Here is a 27,240-nt window from a genome sequence, read left to right as displayed (position 1 = left end):
ATTTAAGAACTATTCTAATTTGAGAAAAATACACCGAGCGTCTCTGTGTTTCGCTCCCATGCGCATGAAATAAAAACTTTAAATAAATACGGAAATGCGGAAAAATGTAAGCTTGCGGATTGCTAAAGCAGGTAAGCTAGACTATTTTTGAAGAACCTTATTTACCGTTGGCAAAAGAGCTGACACATATTAAGTGTAGAGAAAAAGCTGCTAAACAGCTCAACCTGCTGCCCCCCTCCCCCTGAAAGACACAGTCATTCATAGAATTATTGAAATGAAGGATTATATCAAAAGTACACCGATAGAGCAGATGTTTTTCACTGCAATTAGATGAGTCTGTAGTCGATTTGGCCAATTTGCTCGTTTACGTTAGATACGAGTTTGAGGGCATGTCCCATGAAGACTTTCTGTTCTGTAAACCGCTACCAACAGGAACTACAGGAGAGCACATATTTCAGCTTCTGAATGAATTTATCGAAGAGAATGGCATCGACTGGATAAAATGCGTCTGAGTTTGTACAGACGGTGCTAGAGCAATGACAAGCCGACATAACGGTGTAGTTGCACGAATTAGAGAGGTTGCTCCAGAAATTAATGTACGCATTACAACATCCACCGCGAGACATTTGCCGTCAAGAAAATGCTTAACAATTTAATATCTGTTAGACTCTGTTGTGAAGTGCATCAAGGCTCGAAAAATTAATTCACATCTGCTTTGCTCAACTAAACAGGCTCACCCCTCTCACTGAAATGGTGCTTTTTTATTAGTTGTTGTTAATGTTTTTTTTTTCTGTAAAACACTTTGAGAAGCCACCTTTAAAGGCGCTATATCAAATAAAGTTTATTATTATAATATTTATTATATGTATGTGTGAGTGTGTGTGCACGCGCGCTCATGTTGGTCATTGAGAATTTCTGGGGTTCCTATGAGATGATGACTTGTAGGTGGTACTTGGATACTTTGGTTGGATTAGGGGTGGTACTTGGTCCAAAAAGTTTGAGAACCACTGCTCTAGTTCTTTACTTTACCCTGCATGGAGCAGAAGTCAGACTTATTGGCCAGTCAATTACATGGTTCAGTTTCTCACCCTTTTTATGGACTGCAACTGCACCAGCTGCTCTCCAGTCCTTGGGTGCAACTGCTGTCTTCAGGGGCTGCTGGAAGAGTTGCATCAATGGCTTCTGAATAATGTCATTTTTTTAGTATAATTGGAAAGACAGCATCAGGCCCTGGGGTTTATTAATCTTGAGTACTTCCAGTACCTGAAACTCTTCACCGGTATAGAACTTTGTCATTCCTGTGCATGAGGCATGTTGTTGGTTTCTTCCTTGGTGAACACCTACAGTAAGTGAACTGCTTGTTTAGTATATTAACCAATTCCCTTTCATTGTCACAAAGTCTACCATTCCTGTCCTGGGTATATTTTACTTAATCCTTGATTTAATCTTTTGCTGCTGCAGGATAGAAAGTTTTTATAATTTGGTTTAGCCTCCATTTCAATATTTCTTTCAATTTTGTCTCTTGGCCTTTCCACTATCTGTTTTTATCTGCGCTTCATTTCCTGAAACTGGCATCGAGAGAGACTTTGCCACAGTCATTTCCATTAATATTCTGAAAAAAATCCTTTGAAACAGTTACTAAACAGCATCAAGATGCCTTGCTTTTCGTTCACCTGCGTTAGCTCTAAAACTTAGCCAGAGTCTGCTGCATTCTGGGGTAGGTAAGTTAGTACTCTATTCAAGTGATAGTGGCTTATAAGGCCAGGGCTTGTTCTGGTTTCGATGGCATTATGGGGAGTGACCACACCTGACTCCGCCCCTACATTGGACACTGGTCCACCTCAGGAAATACCCCTCCTTGATGCTGGTCTCCACTTATACACCTGGGTGGACTGGAGCAACTGGGAAAAAGCACCTCCTTGCACAAGGTACTACAGCAGTGTCTACAGTGGGGACTCAGGCTTACAACCTGGCAGTCATGAGTCCAGAGACTTAACCACTATGCTACACTGCCCATAAAATTGTAGGCTGCATTCTAGAATGATGATGAAATTACGTTAATTTCTCTCCGAAAACTACTACAGCTCATACTCACACTAAACTCTTTGCAGAATATCTCTGAGCAGCTTGCAGCTTTGAGCAGTGAGCGTGAGCTCAGCACAAGGAATACTTCCTTTTCAAATGCCTCACTGCCTGGTTTCATTCTGTGATCTTGTCTAATTGCGTAGTGATGACACGTGTTCACAAGATGTTACAGACTGATCCTGAGAAATGTTTTTTTTTCCCCAGACAAGATTTAGCTACTGTCTTTTGTACAGGAAAAACAGGACGATTATAAATATCTGGCTTTTGTTGAGGAGGTTACAATTTTGTATTAATTCAGTCTTTAAAAAAGATATGGAGGGGCAATTTGTTTTGCTTAAGATGTTAAAAGGCATACTTGCAACAAGGGATATTTGTTCTGGTTTGTTTTTCCATTTCCTGAAAAAAAAATTCAGACTGACTCAATTTCAGTGTCAATTATGCTGTGAGTGCATTGTCGTTGTTTATGAATTAACATTAACAGAACAACCAAGCACAACCTGACCAATCATCAATCCACAGGGTTCGGCTTTCCAAAAAAACACTGATCCCAGCTGCTTCCCAGTGGCTCAGTCACTGAGGCCGTCTTGCTGATGGTTCCCATACAGACACCGTTCCTGTACCAGTCTCTAAACGCTTGGACAAGACTGAGCATCCCTCTCCCACTCTCCCACATTGGAGCTCATAGTTCACTTCCGGGGGGTGTGTCCTGTTACCCGATTCAAGCAGCAGTACTGAGCAGTTCTAGTACTCAGACTGCTGGTCGCGACTCTCCAGCAGTTACCATTGTGTGTCCAGGTAAATCGTCAGCTAATAAAAACTTAGTTTCATGCAATATGAGCAGTTCAGAATTACTTAATGTGAAGTTGTTTTTAAAAGTAAATAAAACCATCAGTACATGCTGTTGCCACTTTTTTTCATATTTGTTTTTTAACTTTAAGGACTAAAAAAAACAGCAATTTAATCTCATTTTCTTGCATCCTTCTGAATCAATCATTTAAACTGTTATAGCCTAATTATTTTTTTAAGCAAATGCTCTTGGAGCAGTATGTTGGCTTGTTGACTGACTGGTTAACAAGACCATTTGTAGCACTGTGGCCTGGGTGCTTGGGGAGTTTATATGAAGAGTTGTCTTGTCTCTGCATGTTAGAAGGCTGGCTGTAGATGGGTAATGGGCAATATAGACGTATTCCTAATAAAAAGAAGCATGCATCCATGGACTCAGTGGAAGACATTTTTTGTAATGTTCCATCTGAAGGGTAAAATGGCACATCTCTGTTACCTACTGTACATGTCTGCTGGGCTCCACGCCTGTCTTGTGCTGATTAAACCTACCATTGTCCTCATCCCACACCAGAGAGAGATCTTCCGGGACGCCACAGTGGCTGGACACTGCGAAAGAGGGAGGGAAGGGCAAATGCAGCCGAGTCAGTCTGCATTGTTTCTGCTCGCAAGACATTTCTAAATGTTCTGTTCACTGAGATAAAAAAAACTTTTCTGGGTGTTTTTTTCTAGTGATCTGCATTGCTTCATAGCTATTTTAAATTTTATTCTGACATTGAGGTTCACATTTTTACTGCTTTGCTTCAGCAAAATAGATGATATTTTGTTGCTTTTCATCCCTAAACCATCTATAAATGGCCTCAAGGGAGCTACATTCACATTTTACTTTTACTGTACTTAGCATAACAATATTAATGACATTCTCCGAGTCCACCAGGCCTACTCTTTGGGGAGGTACTCTTTGTATTTTGGCTTCCTACTGAAAAGTATTCAGAGCAACTTCAGGCTCCTTAGCAGAAGGGAGTGTTGTTGTAGCTGCTGGTGTTGTTCTTGGCTCAGTCCTGACCGCTTGCTGCCATCAAACCATCATCTGTGTTCGTTCATCAGTTACTGAAGCTAAATGTTTTATGTACAGGGCTTGAAGTGGGAGGACATTTTAATTATACTTTCTGCTTTACATTCGCACTCTTGTATAAAAAAACAACTTGAAGAGTCTGCATTTGTCATTGTTCGCTATCACCTTTAATATGGACCCTTGGTAATATAGTATCTGGCTCCATTTCCTGCTCAGTGTTTGCTCGTTGTTTCTCTAGCTGCTTTGCTGACACTGGGTTTGAGAATGCTGAATCCTGTCAGTCCGTGAGCCCTGGAAACTGATGCCAGAAGCACTTTTTTTCTACGGGGTATACTAACACTGTGCAAATAAACAGGTCCTTCCAGCATACAGTGAACTGGGCATATACTGTCTCTACTCTTTACATTATTAATGAGCTCCGTGCATTCACCAGGCAGGTAGGAAGAGAGTGAAAGAGAGGCATGGGCTTGAGTGGTCTGGGCCTCAGGTGTGGTCACTCACTGGCTTGGCGCCAGTCTGGGCCTCAGGTGTGGTCACTCACTGGCCTGGCGCAGGTCTGGGTCTCAGGTGTGGTCACTCACTGGCCTGGCGCAGGTCTGGGTCTCAGGTTTGGTCACTCACAGGCCTGGCGCCGGTCTGGGTCTTTGGTGTCATCACTCACTGGCCTGGTGCCGGTCTGGGTCTCGGGTATGGTCACTCTCTGGCCTGGCGCCGGTCTGGGTCTCAGGTGTGGTCACTCACTGGCCTGGCGCCGGTCTGGGTCTCGGGTATGGTCACTCTCTGGCCTGGCGCCGGTCTGGGTCTCAGGTGTGGTCACTCACTGGCCTGGCGCCGGTCTGGGTCTCAGGTACGGTCACTCACTGGCCCGGCGCAGGTGTGAGACAATGGTCTTTCAGGCACTCTAGTCTCAAAAGGTGGTTGTAACCCTGCTGTAAACTCATAAAAAGTCAATCCAACCACTGTGGTTTTTTTTTACATGTTTGTTCCATCTAGATCTAGTTGCCATCAGCTTACTTCAGGAGTGCACTTAGTGCTGTAATTACAAAACACTTACCAAACCGCTGAGTTGGCACGGTTGCCTCTCAAAACGGAAAACAAGCTGGCTGTGCTCTCGATCTCTCAGCTTACACTATCAAGGCTTTACTCATGCAAAGGTCTGCGCTCTGCAGTATCCTCTCACAGTGGTGCTGAGGACCTTTAGTTATCTACTGTATCTGGGTTTTTTATGTTGAAAACGTGAAGCAGTGACTTCCCTTTTTTGGAACTGAATAGGGACAATATTATGTCACATTTTATAAATAAATATGGTTTTGATTCTGGCCCTCGATGGGTTTTAAATACATACCGATGCTGGTTATCTTTTGTGTGCGAAACTGCAGTGAATCAGAATTGCAATGCTGAAGTTAATTGACAGCAACACCTTTATTATACAAGCACCATTCGTAACCCAGCATCTCTGAGCTCTCTACAGAAGAACAAAAAGAAAAACAACAGCTTCTTTATATTGGAGCTACTCTAGTAAACTTACAAGAAAAGGCCAAATATAGTAATGTCTTTTGAAGCCTGATTTAAAGCAGGTCAGTGAAAACAGAATTTCTTGTTGCCTATGAATGTAATGAGGACATGGAAGAGATAGCATTTTATCTCGTATGTAATCTTCATGTTCTGTGTTCCTGTATTTGTTTGAGGTTTGCATGGGTTCCATCAGACTGTTTCATAATGCCTCAATGTTCAGGCTGTGTTTTCATTAATGCAGTACTGCACGAGTGCAGTTGAGAAGAAACAGAGCTCTGTCCATTCAGTCCTCTGCTTGCTTATTAGGTGATTCTTTTCTACCTTGACAGCTCTAATAGGTGACTAATGATGTTCAGACATGGGTGGAAATCACGAGCTATCGAAACCTCCCATCAGAAATAGACTTTGTGTTCTGCAGTGGTCCAGTTAATGGCATCCCACACACCTGAATAAGGGCTGGCGTAAAACCTGGCAGTTCTGTCAGGGTTGATACTAATTAATAACCTCACCCAGGCTCGTGTGAGCAGATATAAAGGTCTTAATGAGCTGCAGAACAGCTACCTTAATTGCCGAAGAACTCAGCAGGAATGAAACCCAGAAGATTCAGGGCTGAGAACTACCAGGGGAAGCCAGTTTAGATATGGCCTCTGAAGTTCAGGATGATGCTTGTTAGACAAATAAGGAGAGAGGTTGATGGGGAGGAGGGCGGCAAAGCAGATCCATTCTCATCAGAAAGGCCAACGATGAGCAGCCGGTTCATAACCGTTGAAAAGGCTTTCCCGCCGGAACCTCAGGGCAGACGTCTGCGGGAGCACTCAACCGCCAGCTTCACAGGCCTGCTTGGCTCATCCCTGTTTTTCCCAGGCACCACATATTCCTACGGCAACATGGAAAACAAACAAAGCAGCAGAAGAAAACGGGGCCAGCAGCTCCATCTGCAAACGCAGTGACATCTACCATGAGAAAACAACACGCTGGCTATCCGCTTTTGCAGAGCTTTTCTTCATGAGACGGGTATCAGGCACATTTCTGTGTAAATAAAGAAACAAAATGTGTTTTAGAACCGGAATTCCTCCTTCAAGTTGCTGTGATCAAGTCACCCGTCTTCAGTGTTTGTGTAACCCTTCAGGTCTTGTGTATCAGAAGTTAGAATCAAATCAGTTAGCCTCAGCTTCAAAGGTTATCACTTCACCTTTTAGAATTTAGGGAGTTTCTCTGGGGGGAAAGGAGATTATTCTGCTAAACATTCGGGCGGGATCTGCAGTTTGTCTGGTCTCCTCTAGCACTGGTGTGCTGTATGTACACAGCTGACATGGATCAGACAAGGAATTCCTGGCACAATAAGGATGGCGCATGGCAAGACCATGGAAACCTGTGGGAATTCATGCTCGAGAGGCGCTGAACGAGATGTGCAGCCAGCTGGTTTCTTTGGTTATGTTCTTGCGGGTTTCGAGGCTCCAGACGTTTTGTTTGTTCTTAGTCGACGCGTGCTCGGTGGACCTGGAAGTTGGCCGCACGAATCCGTTTGCTTCCCAAGGGGCACTGGGAGCCGGGAGGAGTGGGCGGTGAGGGCGCTGTGGAAGGAACGGTGTCACCACCCACTGCTCGGGGCCCTCGCTGGCGTACCTGCCAGAGGAAACGATCCCCAGACTCGGCAAAGAAAGAGAAAATCCTCTTAAAATTGATTTGTAGTCGGGTCCGTTACTGGTATTTACGACACTCTCTGCATGGCACTGTGATTTTCACTGAATTACTACACCTAATCAAGTTGAATACTTAAAAAAAACTGGATGTTGCCAGGTTGCGATTAACTGAAACAGTTTTTTCATACAAATCCTTTTCCAGATTGTGTGCTCTGCCTTCTCTGTGTAGCAGCAGTTTCCTTCTGTTTAGATGTCAGGTGCCCCCTTTTAGGTAATTGAGTGAGTGTGTGTCTTTTTGCCCATCATTGCAGCATTCATTTATATAGACTCGCAGTTGCTGCACACTGACTGTCAGGGAATGTCAGGGAGAGAAAACAAGGTGTGGTTTACCTTGAAAAGGCAGGCTCCTTGGACACCTTATAGCTTCGAGAGGACATCTGTTGAGTTACTGGAAAGCAGGCTGTTGTATACAGCAAGGAAGACTTTTTCATTGGATGTGTGCGTTTTAAGTTTCGGAACAAGTCATTAAATTAAGCTAGCAGCTATGAGACTGTGTCTGTGAAACAGTGATGAAATGAGAAGCACATGATGTCTGAAAAAAGGAGTTTTTGCCTGGCTTGGATGCTCCAGTAGTCCTCAGTGCTTCTGGGTCTTTACTGTATTTTTTCCAGATTTGTTTTAGCTTGGCAAAGTTTAGTTGCCCAAAAGCCTCTGCAGTGATTTTAGGAAGTGATGGGCTTGAAGTGCTTTTGTTTGGGGTTAATTTTTGTGATTTCTTAAGCTTGGAGAGAAAGTCTTCACCATCAATGTTGTCGGATTCTCCCCCCAGTGTGCTGGCCAAATCCATCCACTGCTTTTCATGCACATCAAAGAGAAACCTGAAATTATCTCTGTTCATTTGCTTTTGTTCGAATTATGAGATGAGCAATATGAGAACCTGATCAACAGACTGGAAATTATTCTATTTCAGATATTTTTCTGGCTGACAAACATGGCTGTTAAATATATAATGAAGGCTGGATCTAGAAGATCAATCTAGACAAAACCTTCAAGACAGGCTAAAGAAACACCTGTGTCACCTAAATGTTTTACCTCTGTGCTTACAGTACTTACAGTAAGTAGTTTATTGCCTCGATTGTACAGACGTTCTAGGTCAAGTGCATATGCTAAATGGCTAAGAATCTGGTTTTGGAGGTCAGTGTTTGTGAATGGACTCCTCAGTGGTAATTCATGAACTTCCTGTGAGCAGATGCTCAAAAGAATAGAACCACTGCCAAGTGGTTCAGCCTGTCTTCAGCTTTTCCATTTCCCAAGATCTGTGCGCGTAAGAATTGGCTGAAAAGTAAAATTGCCATTAGCAGAGGATCTAAGCCCCATTTCTTATTCTCCATTCTGTCTGTGGTATATTAAATATGTTAATGTCTGGTTAGGTTTGTTTTGTTGAATTATGACAAATTATGTGTGCATCTCTATAGTGAATGAGTACAAGGAAAGTGAGGTTCTCTCTTTTTTTTTTATTAAGCTGGTTCAGCCTCTGAAGCAGTTGTGTCCCACCACTTTGAATAGAATTCTTGCATCATATTTTTTCTAAAACAACGAGGGCTCCATTCTTTGTATTGCACAGGTTGGCTCTGAATCTACGCGCGTATTCAGCATTGCCATGGCAACCTATAGACAAATTTGCTGGAGGAGCAGAACTTGGCCGCATCACCTCTGACTCAGGATGGTTTATTAATGAGCAAACCAGTTGTCTCCACTAATACTTAATACCCAAGCGTCTGTGTCACTGAGTCTGTACCTGTTCAGTCTTGAGTAGTCTCCCATTACAGGACTGATATGATGGTTATTATCACGTCATCACTATATTAATACTTATTAATGTATTTATCTCTAAAATGGTCAAAGATATATGCAGTCTCTGATCTAAAGTTATTACCACCTGATTAACCTCTTCTTTTGTTGTGCTGTTTTTTTATTTGCTTGTTTTTGGCATTGATTCACACAGGATTTCATGTAAAATGTTAAATATATTGTCATATTTTATTAAAAAAAATACAGTAAGTATTGTGGATGGCATGGCCATGCTAGGAGTTTTACCAAGCACTAAATTCCCAAGTGCAAGCGCTGAAGTGCTGTGGGAGGCCAGCGTTGTGCAGTTGGTGCTCCTGTGGTGATCCTGGCCAGTTTCTGACGAAATGCAAATTTCCTTGGCCGCTCAGACAGGGAGTCAAATGAGGAGCTCCTGCTCTCAAAGCACAGAAATTGCCCCCCGTGTTCCTGCTCGGCTCTGATTTGATCAGACAGTCACCTGGTCCGGATTGGTGTCCTCTCTCTTTCAACCCCTCTTTTCTCAACTGCGAGATGCTTCCTGGATCCACAGACGCACTGAAGCCAGAGCCGTGCTCCTACTACGAAAAACCAGTTCCTGGTTCCTAACCCACCACAGAGACGCTGTCACAACGGAGGACTTTTCATTCATTATTTTAGCTCTTGTGTCCTAAATAGTCAGGAAGACCTGACATTTCTAGAAATTCTTGGTGTATTGTGAGACTTGTGCGACTGAAATGAACTTTCGACTTTGCAGGAAAGAATTTCAAATGGGATGTTTGCCCCTCTGAGAACGAACAGAAACACAAGCTTTCTTAGTTTTAATACTGAATGTGAGCATCAAAATTAAAATGGACTTTTAATTATTGGTTACCTTGTGATTAATTTCCCTTATTTACATTGACTTTCTGATCATGCACTTCTGCAGCTGTTGAAAACGGATGTCCAGAGTTGCTCTATGCTTTTTGTTCAAATCCAATGACATTAGGCTGCGCTGGAATTGCTCTGGAGAGGTGAAAGGTCAAGCAGTTGGGCGCCATTGCTGTGCTGCACTGCAGTGAACTCGTTGGGTTATTGGAATGGATAGTCCCCAATAACTTGCCCTCTATTTCAAAGCATGGATGAATGGAGCAGTCGAGTCTGCATTCAGTCTAGAATAGTTTGTAATATTATTTCTCCTGTTGTGCAAAGTCAAAAAGAAAAGGGGGTGGGTTATGAGGATTAGCTCATTTACTTGCACATCAGCCTTTTAATTTCTTTTTAGAAGATCTCATCGTACACGCTCCAGTACACTTGAAGTTAACTTTACATACGTGCCTGTCTCCTGAGTGATGCTTGAAGAAATTATCTGAGCTCTGGTCTCCTGAAATGCAGAACTTTTTTTATTTTTAATTGCAGGCTCTCCTGTTTCTGGTTTTGTTGAACTGCTGTTTTATTTCAGTTTAGAACATCTGCTTTCCCAATGCAAAATATTAATAATAATAATAATAATAATAATAAAGCTACAGTGTTATTCAGACCAAGGCTAGTGATTCTGGATTGCTTGTAACTGTGAGATACATGTGAGTTAAACTACTGAACCTGAATGCTGTTGCCGACAGTGCTGTTTTGTAAAACTGTCGTTTTTTTTCTGGCTCTAGGTGGAAGGCCACTTAATTTTAAAAAGGTGTTTTAAAAAAAAAAACAATTTTTTTCTTTGTTCTTTGATACCCTGCATTGCAGATTGGAAGCAAAAAGTTTTTTCTTGCTGCAGTTTTTAATGTGAGCCTTTATCATGTCTCAGAAGACTAGATTGAAAAATGTCATTCATTCTGCTGAACAGTTTGATGTGGCCATGGAGGAAGCAAACAGAGCTGTTGGTTTTTGCTTCTAAAGCCTTGCATCTGCCTCTGAATGTGCCTTTACGCAACGGGCGAGGTTCTTCTCTTAGTTAACAGTCCTGTTTGTTAATGATCATTCATGCTGGGATGGAGAAGAGGCTCTTGCAGTATCTCAGCTCTCCTGGTTGTCTGAATTCAGCGATATTGGGTCATCTTTTCCTATTTCAATGTGGGGCTCCATGATGTTCCGGTTGGCCTCCCGTCTGCTGATGCTCTGGCAGCAGTGCTGGAGGTGCCTCACCACGTCCCTCCGGGCATCCTGGCACGGCTGGCAGAGGAAGACGAGGAGCACCAGCTCGAGGCAGCAGGCGGAGAAGAGCACAAGCTCTGCACTGTGTGTCAGGGCCTGCTTCCAGAGTGAACCCTCACCTGTGTCCGATTTCAGGCCACTTCTGTGGACCAGGATAGAATTGTAGACCAGTCTGCTGCAGAAAGCAATAAGGCCTACTGCCAGGATCCCTGAACATGCCTTAAGCCTGGAAGGGAAGCTCACTTTGTCTCTTATCCACACGACACAGCAGGTGATGAGGAGGCCCATCAGAAGGAGATAGGGAAGCAGAAATCCAAGGCTGAATTTGGCTATGTCATACTGGGGCAAGGCTTCAGGCGGATCCAGTTGGCAGGCGATGTTCTGATGGATCCCCTCGTGTGTCCCCAGAAGCCCCGTTATCAGCACGGAGCAGAGGAAGGCGGCGAGAGCTGACAGAGCCACGCACACGGCAGGATGGCCCACGGCCTTCCTCACCAGAGCTACTCTGGCGCGACTCTCCTCCCACTTCAGAAAACACCCCACGAGAACATGAAGAAACTGGGCGTTCAAATAGGCAAAGTTGAAGAAGAAGGAAAACACGGCACAGCTCGGGTTAGTGATCTTCGAGTAGGGCAGCAGAATGGTGGGGATGGAGTAAAGAATGATGAAAGAGTCTGAAATGGAAAGGGCACCAACAAGGATGTCCAGTTTTCTGAAGGTGCATCCAGTTCTGTAGGACTTAAGGTAGCTGTAGAGAATGAAACCGCTGGCTATCAGGCCTACTAGAGCAAGGGACAAGTAACACCAGTCCAAAGCTGCAATGTCTTTCCCCAGACTGCGGCCCTCTGTTGTTGTGCTGGTCTCCAGGAGGGTGGTGGTTGTTGCAGTGCTGGTTTCCTCCAGTGCTGCAGTGCTGGTCCTTGTGCTAGACTCAGCGCTGTCTTGGCTGGGGAGCTCTGTTGTAGTTGTACTTGTTTCATAGGATGACCCTGTTGAGCTTGACTGGAGGGGGAAAGAAAACAAAGATGCTGAGTGAGAGGGAAAGAACAGTAAGGGGAAATGCTGCAGGATAAAACATCTCTCTCGGTTTTTCATGATTGCAACAAGGGTGCCACCTAATGTTGGAACCTGCTGATGTCTTCAGTAACAGGGTATGGGCAAGGATGTGCATTGTTTTGCTAGTTCTGGTGTATACTGCTTGTTGTAATGGTACTGTTTGACAATGGTGCCCCTTATTCAACCAAGATGAAATAACGAGGCTTGATCTAAGATCTTTTTCTCAAACATCAGAAGCCATAGAACGCTGAGCATTCCAGAGGAACTGGAATTGTCTGCATCAGGTCGCCCCAAGCGGTGCCATACATTTCTGACCCATTAATAAAAATCGGACCCCTGCGTGACGATTTGTGCCAGCTCTTGGTGTTGTGCCCACACGTTATCCGTGCCACTCAGTCTGGTCCGACACTGGCTTCTTTAAAAGTCCACTCGCACAGAGGAAAGTGATTAAAAGGAATGGGCAGATAAGAGCAGAAGGCTGGAATGCAATCACTCTGAGCTTTCTTAGGCACATGGTCTTGCATTCTCATCTGTTTCTGTTTCATTACTAACAGTTGTGGCTTTGATTAGGTTTTTAAAATTGTACGCTCTTGCACAAGCAAAACTTACATTATGGCCTTTAGATCTCTTGATACATAAGAAACCGTTTAATCATTTAAAATTAGGCTTTCATAGCTCTTTGAGGGATATTACATAATAGCTGTAGTTTTTACCAAACCAATCTGTCTGGCTAATTGTACCTTTTTAAGTCTTATCATGTGGAAAAATGTCAGTTTTCAGGAGGTACAGCAGCCAGATCTCAAATATTTCCACCAATAACTCTTTACTGGTCCCTTTCAGTAAAGCTGTAGAAGAAAAACATTTGGAAGCATTTAGGTACCCTCATTTAACATTCAGAGATGGTAACTGAGTTCCCTGTTGGGTCACAAAGATACCTTGTAGGTCAGGAAGTGAATATTTAATTCATAGTTTCTTTACTAGGTTTACTGAACATTCATTTGCCTTAGCATTGAAGTGATAGTGATGATACACTGACAAGATGTGGAATATTCAGCCCACCATCTGAATAGTCAGTCCTGTAATTTACCAAACCACTTTATATCATACGGTGTCGTGAGAATCCGGAGTCTATCCGGCAAGCAATGAGCGCGAGGCAGGGTACACCCTGGACAGGACGCCAGTCCATTGCAGGGCAAGTGCAACCCAATCACACATGGGGACAATTTGGAGGCCACGGTAAAGGCAGGGGGGGGAAATTTGGCACAGACACCAGGATAACTCCCTACTCTTCTCGAGAAATGCCCGGGGAACTTTAATGACCACTGAGAGTCAGGACCTCTAAAGTCTCATCTGAAAGATGGCGCCCAGGTACTGACCAGGCTCAACCCTGCTTAGCTTCAGTGGATAGCCAGTTGAGAGCTGCAGGGTGATGTAGCTGCTGGCCCATCTGAATAGTCTCACCTTAAAAATATTTTATTTAGTGAAGAACTCCCCTATTCAGTGGAACCTGTTAAAATGCATTCTGTTGTCTTGTTTTAGCAATTGAGAAAACTTTCTTTTGACTGAAATGTAGGCAATCTGTTGCTCATGTGACGTAGGGTAGCATCCAGCCAGGACTTTCTTTTCTGTATGGGCTGATATTGATCAAGCTCTTAGCTTATAATCATAATTGCAGCAGCAGCAGTATTATGTTGTGTTATGGCCTAATTTGTGTTTTTAAAGAGAGAAATATGGAAAGTCTTTTTGTGCCTCTTTTGTTAAAGGTTAAAAACTGCTGCTTACACAGACGCTGGTGGTCTTTTAACTGAAGGCATATTCACTAGACACCTCTTCACCCAGCTTAATATACGATGGTTTCATTGTGAGCACTTCCTCACTGTCCGGCTCAACTTTCTGAATTTTGGCCCTTTCCAGGTTCCTAACTACTGATAGATAGAAGTACTGTATAGACATCCTCCATCTCCAGCAGTTCTGAACTGTCAGAACAAAGAATCTTGCAAAGAATCTCGTTCCAGAACAGAATTTGCTGCAATGTTCCACTCTCTTATTTAAGTGAGCCTATTTAAAGGCCCTAAAACTGTTCTTTAAAAACATACATTTTAATATTGTTTTTTCACACTTTGTCTCTGGTTTGTCTGGCATCTTTGTATACTTCTGTTAGCTCTCTTAGCATATCGGAAATAATTAATGCTCTTATACTAATGTGAACGACACACACGAGTGGATCTTACCCTGTCTTCAGGCATTGATTTTATTTCTTAGTCGTTTATATATAGCTCCAGATGACGCCGGATATGTGTGCTAACAAGGAAATCATACAGCGGCTGGTGCTCGGCAGCCATTTAAAGAGAGAGGCACATCCTGCCTGGCACAGTAGGTGTTACCCTGGCAGAGCCCACTGGGTGGGAGAGCAGGCTCCTGCCCACATGTAGGAGGCCCTACAGGATGTGATCCAGCCTGGTATAAAATTAACTGCCAGGTCATGGGCGCTTGGGTAAAAAGCAAGAGGAGTTTAAAATTTCTGAAATAAAGCATGCACTTAAAAATCTGTATGTGCACCATTTCACTGCATCTCGAGATACTGATTTTTGTATTATTAGCGGTGAACACGACCCATATATCATAGAGAACCTTTTCTGTCATCTTTTACAGCTGTTTGCACATCTTTCATGATTTCTGTCTTGGACTGAACATGAGTGCATGTTACAGGGACAGAGTTTCCAAGCATACTGTGTTGTCTCTCTCACTTCACGCCATTGGTACCCGGTTCAAAACTGTGCACAGCGTTTGTATTTGCGTTTTTATTGCTTTCATTTTTTTAAAGAAAAAACATTAAAATGGCAGTGTGTATTCCTTTCAGACATTCTGTTCCTGTCAAGCTGAAAGTTTGGAAGTCAGTTTTAGGGTCTCTTGTAACTGCTGTAACTCTGAATGTGCCTGCACCTTTAAAATGCCTCTTTTTTTGTCATAAAAGAAGTCAATATTTTATAGAAAAAAAATAAAGCTGTTACTTACCATCTTTTTGTTTTTTATTGACCTTGGTGCGGTTGAAAACTGCGTGCAGGAGAGTTCAGGAGATTTCTTTCACTTCCTCTGAGAGGCGTCTGTCACAGACGCAGCAGAGATGCGTATTATAAGGTACTGCCTCAGGAATTGGGCTGGTCATGTTTCAAAATTCAACCCCCTGCCGGTGTGCTGGCTTTTTGCGGGCTGCTGTAAGGCATGCAACTTTTTTTGTGTCAGTGCAGCAGGGGTCTTTTGTAATGAAATTGAAAACATGAAAGTTTTCTCCTTTCCAGTTTCACTGGCTCTGAGTTGTGCTGGGCTGACGTGTTTTATCTACATGTATATAGGTTGTGTGCAGTACTGAATTTTTTTCTGATCATTGAGGTACAAAGCTGGAGGTGTCATGATTAAAAATCCCATTTCACGATCAAACCATAAAAAGTAGCAAAATGTTCATTTTTTGTCTGAATTATGAGAAGGATGGAGTGTTTGTCACTGGGTCTGAACTTACCGGGGTTGATCCGAGATCAGGGGCAGACCTGGTGCGTAGAGTAAGAGTATCTTGTTCAAGTCTGGAGATGGAGAGTGGGAGAGGAAGGCTAGCCAAGCAGGAAGCAGGTTGTGCAGTGAGAGCTGATGTTCACATACTGCATTATCCTCTCCATAGCACCTGCGTGCAATTGGTGTACCTGCAGGGCAGTATGCTGTTAGTGGATATAGCAGCATGGGGTGTTGCTCTGCAGTTTTACTCGAGAGTCGTAAATGTACTGTATAAAGTTGCTAAATCATATGAAGCACAGTCAACACCCATTTTAAGCATATGACCTTGGTTTATTATCTGTGCATTTCCCCATTTATTGTGGGGAAAGTCCCACATTGCTGATTGAACAGACAGAATTCCCTCTTTGGCAGATCCTGTCTGTTGAATCTGAAGTGGATCAAAGTGACGTCTGTGCTAAAGCAGGGTTTTACTGTACTGGTGCAGTGAAGTCAGGAGGGGTAAGCTCAGGCCCTGGAGGGCAGCGGTTGAATAACTGAATTAAACATACGATTCTCTGTCTTCGGGGTCTGGTGCTGTGAAAAGCCCGCTGCTACTGCCCCTCTTGAGGGGAAGAAATAGAAATCAGGCAGGGCTGCTGGTTTTCAGTGGTTGTTTTTGTTCACGTGTATATGGTCAATATGTTTTCTAGATAAAATCACTGAAATCTGTTTATCACAAATCAGGTGAGTTATCCTTCAATTGGAAACGCAGTAGATGGCATGCCTTGGTCACCCATCCTAGGACTAGCTTGTACCCTGTTTTTAACTGTAACAGTTCCTCCTCTTTGCTGTCCATCTTGCTGCTCTGTGGACGTTGTTCTGAGAGACAGACCTCCACCCTATTAGAAGCTCTAAAATAAGACCGGCTTCTCTCTCAGGCACTTTCTAGGGCTTGGTAGCCCTTAGAAAACACAGCTTGTTTTATTCCCCATGACCTCTGTCGCTGTGGCGCAGCTGTCCAGCAGTGCTAATGGCTTTGCCGTGGCTTGTTAGTCAGCTGTCACATGTTGATAGTGCGGTCACCTGGCCATTGGGGTCACACGCATTTCAGATTGGTCAGAGCGCCTCATGGCTCTGCCACTGAACACCAGGTTCAAAACCTGCACCGCTTGCTACATTGACATCATTGCTCAGGGATCGCATTTTTCTGTCCGATTTAAGTGGTCATAAAAGAAGAATTAGCCAGATCTCACGTTCCCACAAGATGGGGGTCTCAAGGTTTGTGGGTGACATGGTTTAAGTAGTGTGTGAGTGCAGCGAGGGCGTTCTGTACAGAGGCCACGGCGCACATGTTCAAGGCAGAGGGTGCTTTGCTGAGGGCTCTAATTTTAGACTCGCTAGTGCAGGCGGAAGCTACAGAGGAAAGGTGATGTGTGTGCTGTCTTGTGGAGTGAGGCTCTGTGCATATTTCAGAGGGCTCCTTTTTGTATCACTACCATCGTGTTTAGAAAGAAGAAAGAACAGGGCACTGGGAGGTTAAGATAAAATGAGTGGATCCAGCAGAAATCACCCTGACCCGCAAAGCAGCATTAAGCTCTACACTACATTTAGGGACCACTAGTTGTCAAATGAAATGTTTTTGTGGAAAAACCAAAATGTCCTTTTTGGTTTCAATCAACTGATACAGCTTTCAGTCTGGATCCTGGCACTATTTGCCACTGGTCTGGAGGCCCTTTAAAGACTTTTGTCATCTACAGACTTTATGATCTGCTACCATCTGGAAAACGGTACCGGAGCATTCGGGCCCAGACTACCAGACTCAGAGACAGTTTTTACCCCCGCACTATCAAACTATTCAACTCTCAGCCTCTCTCACCTACGATCTGAACCTCACAGTGCCTTCTCTCTTACCAAAAACTCAAACACACATTAAAAAAATCTACCTCTACCATACATGTCAAAAGCTCACTCCCCATAATTTCTATCCCTTTATTTCATTCTGTTGATGCATATTTTTGCACATAACCTGTTACCTTTTTGTTGTTTTTGCACATCGTCTGTTGTTGTTTTTGCACATCGTCTGTTGTCTCTGTCTTTCTTTTGTTATACAATTGTACTACTATTTTTTTCTTGTACTACTTATGTCCGAGAGCTAGCTAAATAGCATTTGGTTATACCATATACCTGTATATGAGTATAATGACAATAAACTTGAACTTGAACCTATTTGAGATTATCAACAGAAATGACTGTTACCCCTGGTTTCTCTTTCTTTATGTTCTTCTGTTTTTACCCATGTGGTCGACTGCTTAAGTGTTAAGTCTTAAGACTAATTAAGCTAAATTAGGGATAAATTAGTGTCAGGATTTTTTGACAATTCACATTTTAAAAAAAGTTGTTCCTCATGTTTTTTCTGTATGAAATTCAAATCCAGGAAGAGGGAATACAACTGGAAATTTAGCTGGAGAATGTAACCTGAAAGCCAATCTTGAGCTATACAGCTTGTAGAGAATTTTCCAGACGTGGAATGGGGGAAAAACTGCAACGTTAATTAACATTCAACACTTTCAGTGATTTTAGAGTATTGTAGCAGATGAAACTGTGATGCAGGCCGCCCTGATGCCTCCTGCGTTTAGCCTCGATGATGTATTTAACATGACAAAGAGGAGACGAGTGGAACATGATGGGGAATCTTCAGATCTGCGGTGCCTGGCAGGTGTGCGTGGGGCGCAGGCTGTGTGCAGGAGGTTAGCTGTGCTCATCCCGCACAGGAAGAGAGAGTGGTCGTGTCATCTTTACCAGTTCACGGTCAGGCCTCGCTCCCTGCAGCGCTCACGGACAGCTCCACTGCCCCTGCAGCGAGCATGAGCCCTGCTCTTTCAGCAGAGCCAAGCTGGAGCTGCTGCTCGGCTGACACAGAGCGCACAGGAAGGAAGTCAGGCCTGCATGTCGACTCGCCAGATGACTAGTTAGTTGATTTCCTGAACTTTCTAAACGTGCATTATTTCCTTTTTAATATCTGCACAACTTGCATTGATGCTTCCCAATCTCTGACTTTAGTATAATAATATATAAAAGTATCAAAGGAGCAAGTAATTGGTTTATTACTTGAAAAGAGAAGAAGGAAAACACAACATTTTGGCTGTGGGGCCTTCTTCAGGTGTCCTGCATATTAAAGTATCATCATAATTTTTAACAACTCTAACTGGCTCCTAGAGTGCAGTATTGTGACATCGTTACTGTAGACATCTGTATCTCTGCTGACCTTTGTGGTTATAGCATTGCTGTCGCTTGTGGTTGTTGTATGTCAGTATTTTTTTCTTGCACTTTGGTTGATAGGAAGGCAGTCCAGTGATGTGATGGTTAGCGCTGGGCTGGGGTACCTTCAGTGTGGAGTTTCCATGTTCTTCCTGCATCTGTCTGACGTTTCTTCCCACTTTCCAAAGCCATGCCATTCAGGTTACTTGGTCTAAGTTGTCCTTCTGTGCTTACCCTCCAGCGTGCCTCCTGGGATACGCTCCATTCTGCTGTGATCCCTGCCAGGAATGAGCTTTATTAACATTTAAATTAATGTTATAACTTTGTTTTGCTGATTATATGGGCTGCCATATTGTAGTGCAGAATGTTTTCTCTTGGAATATCAAGCGCCATTTTCCCATTTGAATCTTTCTTTTCAAAATGAATTTGTAATTAACAGGAGAAATTGTAGGCCTCAGCCTTACTGTACATGATTTTCTATCACTTTTTGTTATATTAAATATGTCCAGTTGAGGAAAGAATTCCAACAGTTAAGTAGAAAGAGCTCTTCAGCTGTTGCAGTGCCCTTTCTCTGCAAGACTGTCGAATCCTCTTCTGGTTAACAGCACTTCTTCCTTTTGGCCACTAGGTGGAGCCGTAAGACAGTTAAAATGGGCTGTGGTTTGTACAGCATCCAAACGGCTTCAAAATCACGTCTCAATGGTCTGTCTCTTTTAGGCACCTTTCATTTCCTGCTCCCAACACTGCTTTGACCTTCTATTTTAGCTTTATGCTTTTATACAGTTTTCAAAAAGGGGCGGATACTTCAGTATCCACAAACAGCCCTCAGCAGTGGAACCACAAGCTGAGAGACTTCAGGCCTGGACCAGTTTCGTCTCCTCCACACCCTCCTGCTCCAGGTGTAGCTGTACACCCTACCATTCTTTCCCTCCACTGAACTGTACTCATGCCGCCAGACCATACGTGTTAATTGCTGTTGACCTGTTCTGTAGTGTTTCAAGTGGAAGATAAAGACATGATGTAGTATTGAAATAGTTATTTTATAAGGTCGGTTTTTGTAGCTACTTATTTATATGTTGTATTAAAAAATTAAAGCATTAAATGTGAATTTCTTTTTCAGCCTTGAAAACTAACGCACATTCCCAAGCCTGCTTCGAGATCTGTCAATCTGCTGAACTCAGTGTACACACCTAGAAGCAGTCATGGCAAAAGAAAGAGTTCAGTTGACAAAGCGTGGCGCATCAGAGCGGTTCGGTGTATGACTGGCTCCTGTAGGCGCTTGTGCTCACAGTCGCAGCACGTGAGGGGGATTAGCCCCTGAGGGGGGGCAGGAAGGTGTCTAGCTGGCAGCACTAATGAGATTACGGCATATCCCAAATCCACTTGGGGGGTCAGAGGTCACGGCCTCAATCAATTGAGGCTAGTATTGGAAGGCAGAGATGAGGATGGACCTCCAGACTGACTGACATTTTACACTCTTCCACACTCACACAGGGCTGCACACACAGAGGAGTGACCCCTTCCACACTCACACAGGGCTGCACACACAGAGGAGTGACCCCTTTCACACTCACACAGAGGAGTGACCCCTTTCACACACACACAGAGGAGTGACCCCTTCCACACACACACAGAGGAGTGACCCCTTTCACACTCACAGAGGAGTGACCCCTTTCACACTCACACAGAGGAGTGACCCCTTTCACACTCACACAGAGGAGGGACCCCTTTCACACTCACACAGAGGAGTGACCCCTTTCACACACACACAGAGGAGTGACCCCTTCCACACACACACAGAGGAGTGACCCCTTTCACACTCACAGAGGAGTGACCCCTTTCACACTCACACAGAGGAGGGACCCCTTCCACACTCACACAGAGGAGTGACCCCTTTCACACTCACAGAGGAGTGACCCCTTTCACACTCACACAGAGGAGTGACCCCTTTCACACTCACACAGAGGAGTGACCCCTTTCACACTCACACAGAGGAGTGACCCCTTTCACACTCACACAGAGGAGTGACCCCTTCCACACTCACACAGAGGAGTGACCCCTTCCACACTCACACAGAGGAGTGACCCCTTCCACACTCACACAGAGGAGTGACCCCTTCCACACTCACACAGAGGAGTGACCCCTTCCACACTCACACAGAGGAGTGACCCCTTTCACACTCACACAGAGGAGTGACCCCTTTCACACTCACACAGAGGAGTGACCCCTTCCACACTCACACAGAGGAGTGACCCCTTCCACACTCACACAGAGGAGTGACCCCTTCCACACTCACACAGAGGAGTGACCCCTTCCACACTCACACAGAGGAGTGACCCCTTCCACACTCACACAGAGGAGTGACCCCTTCCACACCTCCATGGGGTTGTACACACAGAAGAGTGACTAACTTTGTTAGTTTCTATCTCTTTTTTTACCTAGTTGTGATTTTTTACACATATGCTGTAAAATGTGTGTATAAAACGTTACACACTTGGCATGGTGTCGCAGTGATTAGCATTTTCTGGACCTGGGGTGCTGTCTGCATGGAGTTTGTTATAATATTTATTATAATAATTCTATACGCTTATATAGCGCTTTTCTGGACACTCTTCTCAAAGCGCTTTACAGGTGGGGACTCCCCTCCACCACCACCAGTGTGCAGCCCCACCTGGATGATGCGACGGCAGCCATAGTGCGCCAGTACACTCCCCACACACCAGCTCTCAGTGGGGAGGAGAGCAGAGTGATGAAGCCAGTTCACAGATGGGGATTATTAGGAGGCCATGATTGGTAAAGGCTAATAAGAAATTTGGCCAGGATGCCGGTGTAACACCACCACTCGTTTTGATTTTTAATCCAATGTTTTTTTAATCAGGATTTGTAATGACCACAGAGAGTCAGGACCCCGGTTTTATGTCTCATCTGAAGGATGGCGCCTTTTTTACAGTACAGTGTCCCATCACTATAGTGGGGCATTAGGACCTACACAGACTGCACGGTGAGCACCCCCTACTGGTCCCACTAGCATCTCTTCCAGCAGCAACCTTAGTTTTCCCAGAAGTTCTCTTATCCAGGTACTGACCAGGCTCACACCTGCTGAGCTTCAGGTTGAGTTGCAGGGTGATATGGCTAGTTGGCTTCTGGGAAAATTAGCCCTGGACTGGTTGACTGGTTGTGTGTGTCTGTGTCCTGCTTTGGTGCTTTGCTTTGGTGTCCTGTCCAGGGTATCCTGCCTTGCGCCCATTGCTTGCCGACATACTCCACCACGAGCCTGTGTTGAATAAAGTGGTTAGAATATGGATGAATGATGAAACTTTGTTCCATGTTCTTGTGATATACAGTAATTATTCAAATTGGAATTATTTGTTTCAAGATCCATCAGTCGCAGAAAGTTTGAGGTGCTTTCCGAGGAAGTAATGTTAAGAACTTAGTATTGCTGCCTTAGAAAGAGCTCAAAGAAGAGTGACCAGAAAATTCCAGGTCTAAATGGAGTGTCATCCCCTGGCAGGTTAAATGAGTAAAATCTTCTCAGCCTTTAGCTGAGGAGATTATGAGGGAACTTGATACAAGTAGCCAGGATCCTGCAAGATCCCGACAGCCTCAGTCTGGTGCATTGCTTCACACTCAGCAGTAAAAGAAGACCTCAAGGGCACATCTGATTATCCCAGGAAATTATATTTAGGGTTGAGAGTAATGGCCACTCTTTGAGCAAAGAGTGGTGGGTGTCTGAAACCAGCTCTCCAGCCATGTTATTGAAGCGTAATTAGAAGTGTCCACGAACCAGTCTAACTCAACCGCATATTTCTTAACGCGATCTTGAGCAACGCTTTGATATCGTTATTCTTTATCTAATTCCCCTTGAATGACCTTATTTGTATGGATAGAACTTTGGGTTGTTAATTAATAACCCACTCTAACTCGTTTTTCTAAATATGTAATTATCACCTTTGTGACACACAGCAGAGATTGATTGCGTCTTCTCAAGCTCCTCAAAGTAATCTCCTTTCCTCTTGGGAGAGACATTAACTGAATCTTCAAGTCTTTCTAGAAAGGCTACAAAAGAGAAGGGACAATGATCGTATCAATAAATAACGAACTTAATAAAATTGACCAGAGTGCGGTCTGCTTTCTCTGAATATGTGACTCTTCTCCCCAGAAGCTTTGTAGGGAATCTGGGTTGGAGTTCTTTAGGCTGAACTGTGCCTTCAGTTTTTGTCTCCTTTTCTCAATACCAGGAAACAGGCTCTTTGAAAACGTGAGGTGATATAACGCTGGATCAGGGCTTTCTGTGTGACTCAGAACACTGGTCCCGCAGGTCGTGACCTGCCAGTCGGACCCGTTTCTTGAGCTCAGTGTTTTTCACACTCTCTTCCTCTCGGCAGCGTGCTCGCTTCACCCCTGACTTTCAGGCTGTTAGATGGACGTTTTGTTTGTGCTTCAATCCAGCTCAGACCCAGCAATAAAACCAAAATCTCTTTAAACACAACTGAGCCAGTGGTTACATAATCTTGCTCTGCAGAGGAGCTACTGTATTACAGTTATTCCAGGGTGGCTGCCAGATTATTTTATAACATGCCCCTCAGAATAATCACTGAGATTATCTAGAGCCATGTTTCTCAATCCCCAGTCTACAGACCCACAGCAGTCCCTGGTGCAGTGCCGACCGGTCCCTGCTTTAAGTAACATTACTGATTAAATTCTAATCTACCTACCGGCTCTTTTTAGCGTAAATGTTCGTCAAAGGAGGAGAACTGGAGAGAGTTGGTCCCTGGTGGAAATAAACTTGAGAAATGTATTGATCTTGATCTTGGTTGTAAACTCTGCGATATTTCACAAAAGCACACCTGATTTAAACTCCATTGGTAAACGTTTTCCGTGTGTCTCTGTGAGTAGTGCTGGGACGTTTTGCCTGCACAAATCCAGTGTGCAGTGTTCAGTGCCGTTTATCTCTGCCAAAATAAGTTTTAATGAGCTATTAAATCCTTCCTTGACATTCTGGGTCTGATCTGATATGTTGGTTAGCACAACAGATGTTGTTGTAGGGGCGGGTGGGACAAGGTTCCTGTGGTTTTCTGGAGATGCTTTGGAAGCTTTCGCAGAATCAACAAATTGAAGCGATTGTCGCAGAGATTGGAGAACAACAGATGAAGTGTTACAGCTTCCTTTCATCTGAGTGCCAATAATTGCTGCGCTGGTTAACCGCACCAGAGGCAGAGCAGGCGGGAGGTGGGGTTAGCTGAACGTGGGGGACTGCTCGGTACTGCTGGGGTCCATTCCGTGTCTGTTGACGCGGGCCCCCAGTTCCCAGCGCTGGTAAAATAAACGCTGCTGGCGTGTGGAAGGTGGCTTGAGTTCGGCTGATCCTGGGTTCCCTTTTTAGGCAGGAGGGCCGCTTTGTGTTACTGGTCGCAGTTTGAAAGCCAGCGCTCATCCATTAGCTGGCGATGATAACGGAGACCAGGAGAGACGTGATATTCTAGCTGTTGTCAAACAACTAGGACTAGTGAAGGACACAGCGTAGAGTCACTGACAACTGTCCAGCTTTGGCTAAAAGAAAAAGCTAAAACGGGGGATGAGTGAATTAAAGTCACTGACCTTGGCTTTAACCTGAAGAAACAGTGTGCTTGACCAAGCCTTTCTTGTTTGTTTTATCTGGAAAATAATTGTAAAACAGCCTGCTTGAAAAAAAAAGGAACGATCTCATTGTGTAACGAAAGAGCTCAGCATGTAAACCCAGAAGAAATGGATGATGAAAGCCTGGCGTCTTAATGACTAAACTTGTGTCGGCGAATACAGTGCTTACACAGTCCTATCTCAGCACACTGAGTACACTTGTCTGTTGTACTCCTGCCCAGACAAAGTGCCTGCCTTAAGCCAGTCTTGTGGTTTTCCCAAGCGTAGATGAGTTTTTGATTGTGAGAATATGCAGTGTACAGCTGTTTTAAAAAAGGGACTACTGAATCTTCTTAATGGTTCCCATATCTTCACCTAGGGTTGGTTTAATTAAGAAAAATGTTATTGTTGTCTCGCTGCACAGGCAGACTTTGATCTGCAGGGTCTAGGTGGCTTGAGGCCCTGTAATGGACAGTGCCGGTATTGTGAGCTCAGAGCTGTGCTCCTGCGCGTCTGCGCTGCGGGTGCCCGGAGTCTGCCAGAGACTGCCCTCCCCGCCATCAGCCAGCTGCTCCTGGACGCCAAGGCAGCAGTGGAGATCTTTCCTGGTGTGGCGGCATAGAGCCAGCGCAGCGAGATTGTAACGAGTTAACTTGCTCTTTTTCATGGTCTACAAATGCACCCTGTAGTTCTTACATTACAGGAGATACTACGATGGCTTCATGTTAGGCTTTACGGGTTTCATATTGTAAAGAGACAAAATAAGTTCAAGTAGAAAACCACATTTGTGTGGTGTATATTATGAAGAAAAATGATAAATGCTCTGTGGGTTATTGTAAACCAATTTATAGCTGAGTTGTATACATAGCAACTTTTTATTTTCTTGTCATGTCATATGATCTTTAACATCTAACGTCTACAGCGGCATTCACACTCTGCACAGCTGTACAGACTGTAGCCTCGGGCACCAGAGAGCTTGCTTATTGACAGTCTCGTCGAAGTCGGAGCTACTGCTCTTTGTTATGGAAGTGAGATAGACACTGTGCATCCATTAGGCAGTTGTGGAATTGCGGCAGCATTTGATTATGAAATGTTTAGTTTTTTTTTTAAGAGGAGGCTCTCCTCAAAGCTGCTTAAAAGGTGCAATGCTCTGGTGTCTTGTCCTGACCTGGCTTAAATTTTATCCCTTCTACAATAATTACAAATCCAGATTGAGGCTGTTTCAAACTGAGAGGTAGCAAACCACAACTCCACAGGAACATGTGTAATATTAATAACGTTGTGTATTAAAATTATATGTAAGCGCATGCATTTAAACAGTACGATATGTACATAGTACTATTTTTTTCTGTATATGTGTGTGAAGTGGATGACAACCTCTCCTTCATTAATATTTAGAGGAAGTTACTAAGAGCAAGTTGACGTTGATCCAGTGGCGTGTGGACTTCTCTGGAAATGATTCATGTTGTGTCCGGAGACAAACTCCACAGCGTCTCTTTCGACGTGTGAGGAATTCCGAGAATGCTGTCCTCACTCTGTATCCGAAACGAGCCACAGGAAGGGTGGCCCGGCGGCGGCAGGCCTCTCCGCTCAGCTGCCGAGAGAGAGATAACCCCGCAGAGTCCCATCTCTGAGAAAGGTGCTTTCCCAAAGCTGGGCGAGTCGCTGAGGCCTCCTCCAGCTCTTGCAGCAGCCACCAGGGGAGACTACACCCAAAACACGGACGATATGCATCAATCCCCACCATTACACCGCTTTAACCCCACGTTTTGATGTCTGGAGCCGCCTGTCGTGAGAAACTAGCAACTTATTGCACAGTTGCAAAGGTAACGCACAATTAATCTCCAGACACAGTTCAGTTTGCACATCTGCGCTTAACTGATCTCAAAGAGCCAAGTCCTGGAAAGAAATGGGGAGTTTTAACTCAGCAATGAGAGGTCACGAGAGGCAGTTGACTGTATTGTTAAACAAAGGTTTCCTAAGTTAAAAAGGCCTACCTCTTGCGTGAAAGCAAGGCTGGTTTTGCCTTTGAAATAGTTGTGACCATCACAGCCATGTTGTTGAAACAAGTTTCCTGAATACTTGGGCTTCCCTGTTTGTAATCTTCCACCTCTTAACCATAATTCTGCATGAGCAGTAAATGTACTTAAGTGCATATTATAATATAACTTGTGTACCATATACAGTTATCTGCTATGAAGTAACAGGTCCAGTTACACTCAAATCATTATTAATGATTTAGCATTAGAGGCTTAAATACAGTAATATTAATCCTAATTAAATCACTTCTTAACACATAACATGCATCATGTATATATACATAGTATTGTATATAAAGGATTCAAACCACCGTCTTACGTATTTTGATCCTGACTGACACTTGTGACATGAAGTTTCCATTTTTTTAGTTACCATATGTCTTTTTTTAATTCTTTGTTTGGTATTAAACCTGAACACACAAACTTAAATTAATTATTTTTTGAAAACCTATAGTGGAACGTGTTTGCACTCTTGTGGTAAAAGATCGGTGAAAATCAATAATTCTTCCAATCAATAACTGTTCTAATACTCGGGAATCCAAAATGGCTCTTCAGGCCAGGCAGTCCACTAAGCACAGATTGGGTCTGTATCCTGTAAAAGCCATGAGAAAGTCATGCCTCTTGAGCTGTGTTTAAACCCAGATCCATCAGAAGTAAAAAGGAAAAATCTGAAAACGGGGCTGCACCCCTTTCTAAAGATATAATTACAGAATTATATGCATGCAAACAA

The 27,240-nt window shown here is 43.9% G+C and overlaps 2 protein-coding genes across 3 annotated transcripts in view; one reads left to right on the top strand and one right to left on the bottom strand.

Moving 5' to 3' along the window:
* Positions 1 to 27,240, top strand: part of LOC102689887 (uncharacterized protein C7orf50 homolog) — a 129,419-nt gene that overhangs the window by 37,717 nt on the left and 64,462 nt on the right. The window lies entirely within an intron of this gene.
* On the bottom strand, positions 9,115 to 15,231 carry LOC107078981 (uncharacterized). Of its 2 annotated transcripts, none has more exons than XM_015360029.2 (2): positions 15,127 to 15,231; positions 9,115 to 12,057 (listed from the first exon to the last, which is right to left on the bottom strand). In XM_015360029.2, the coding sequence occupies exons 1-2, from the start codon at positions 15,127 to 15,129 to the stop codon at positions 10,918 to 10,920; spliced, it is 1,143 nt and encodes a 380-aa protein (XP_015215515.2). In that variant the 5' UTR covers positions 15,130 to 15,231; the 3' UTR covers positions 9,115 to 10,917. The 2 variants fall into 2 exon arrangements, with proteins under 2 accessions (XP_015215515.2, XP_015215514.2); XM_015360028.2 differs by lacking the exon at positions 15,127 to 15,231 and adding an exon at positions 14,343 to 14,469.

This window comes from Lepisosteus oculatus, chromosome 19 (genome assembly GCF_040954835.1).
Source record: "Lepisosteus oculatus isolate fLepOcu1 chromosome 19, fLepOcu1.hap2, whole genome shotgun sequence".
Lineage (NCBI taxonomy): Eukaryota > Metazoa > Chordata > Actinopteri > Semionotiformes > Lepisosteidae > Lepisosteus > Lepisosteus oculatus.
The sequence above is the reverse complement of the archived record's forward strand: the minus strand, read 5'-3'. Positions and strand labels throughout refer to the sequence as shown.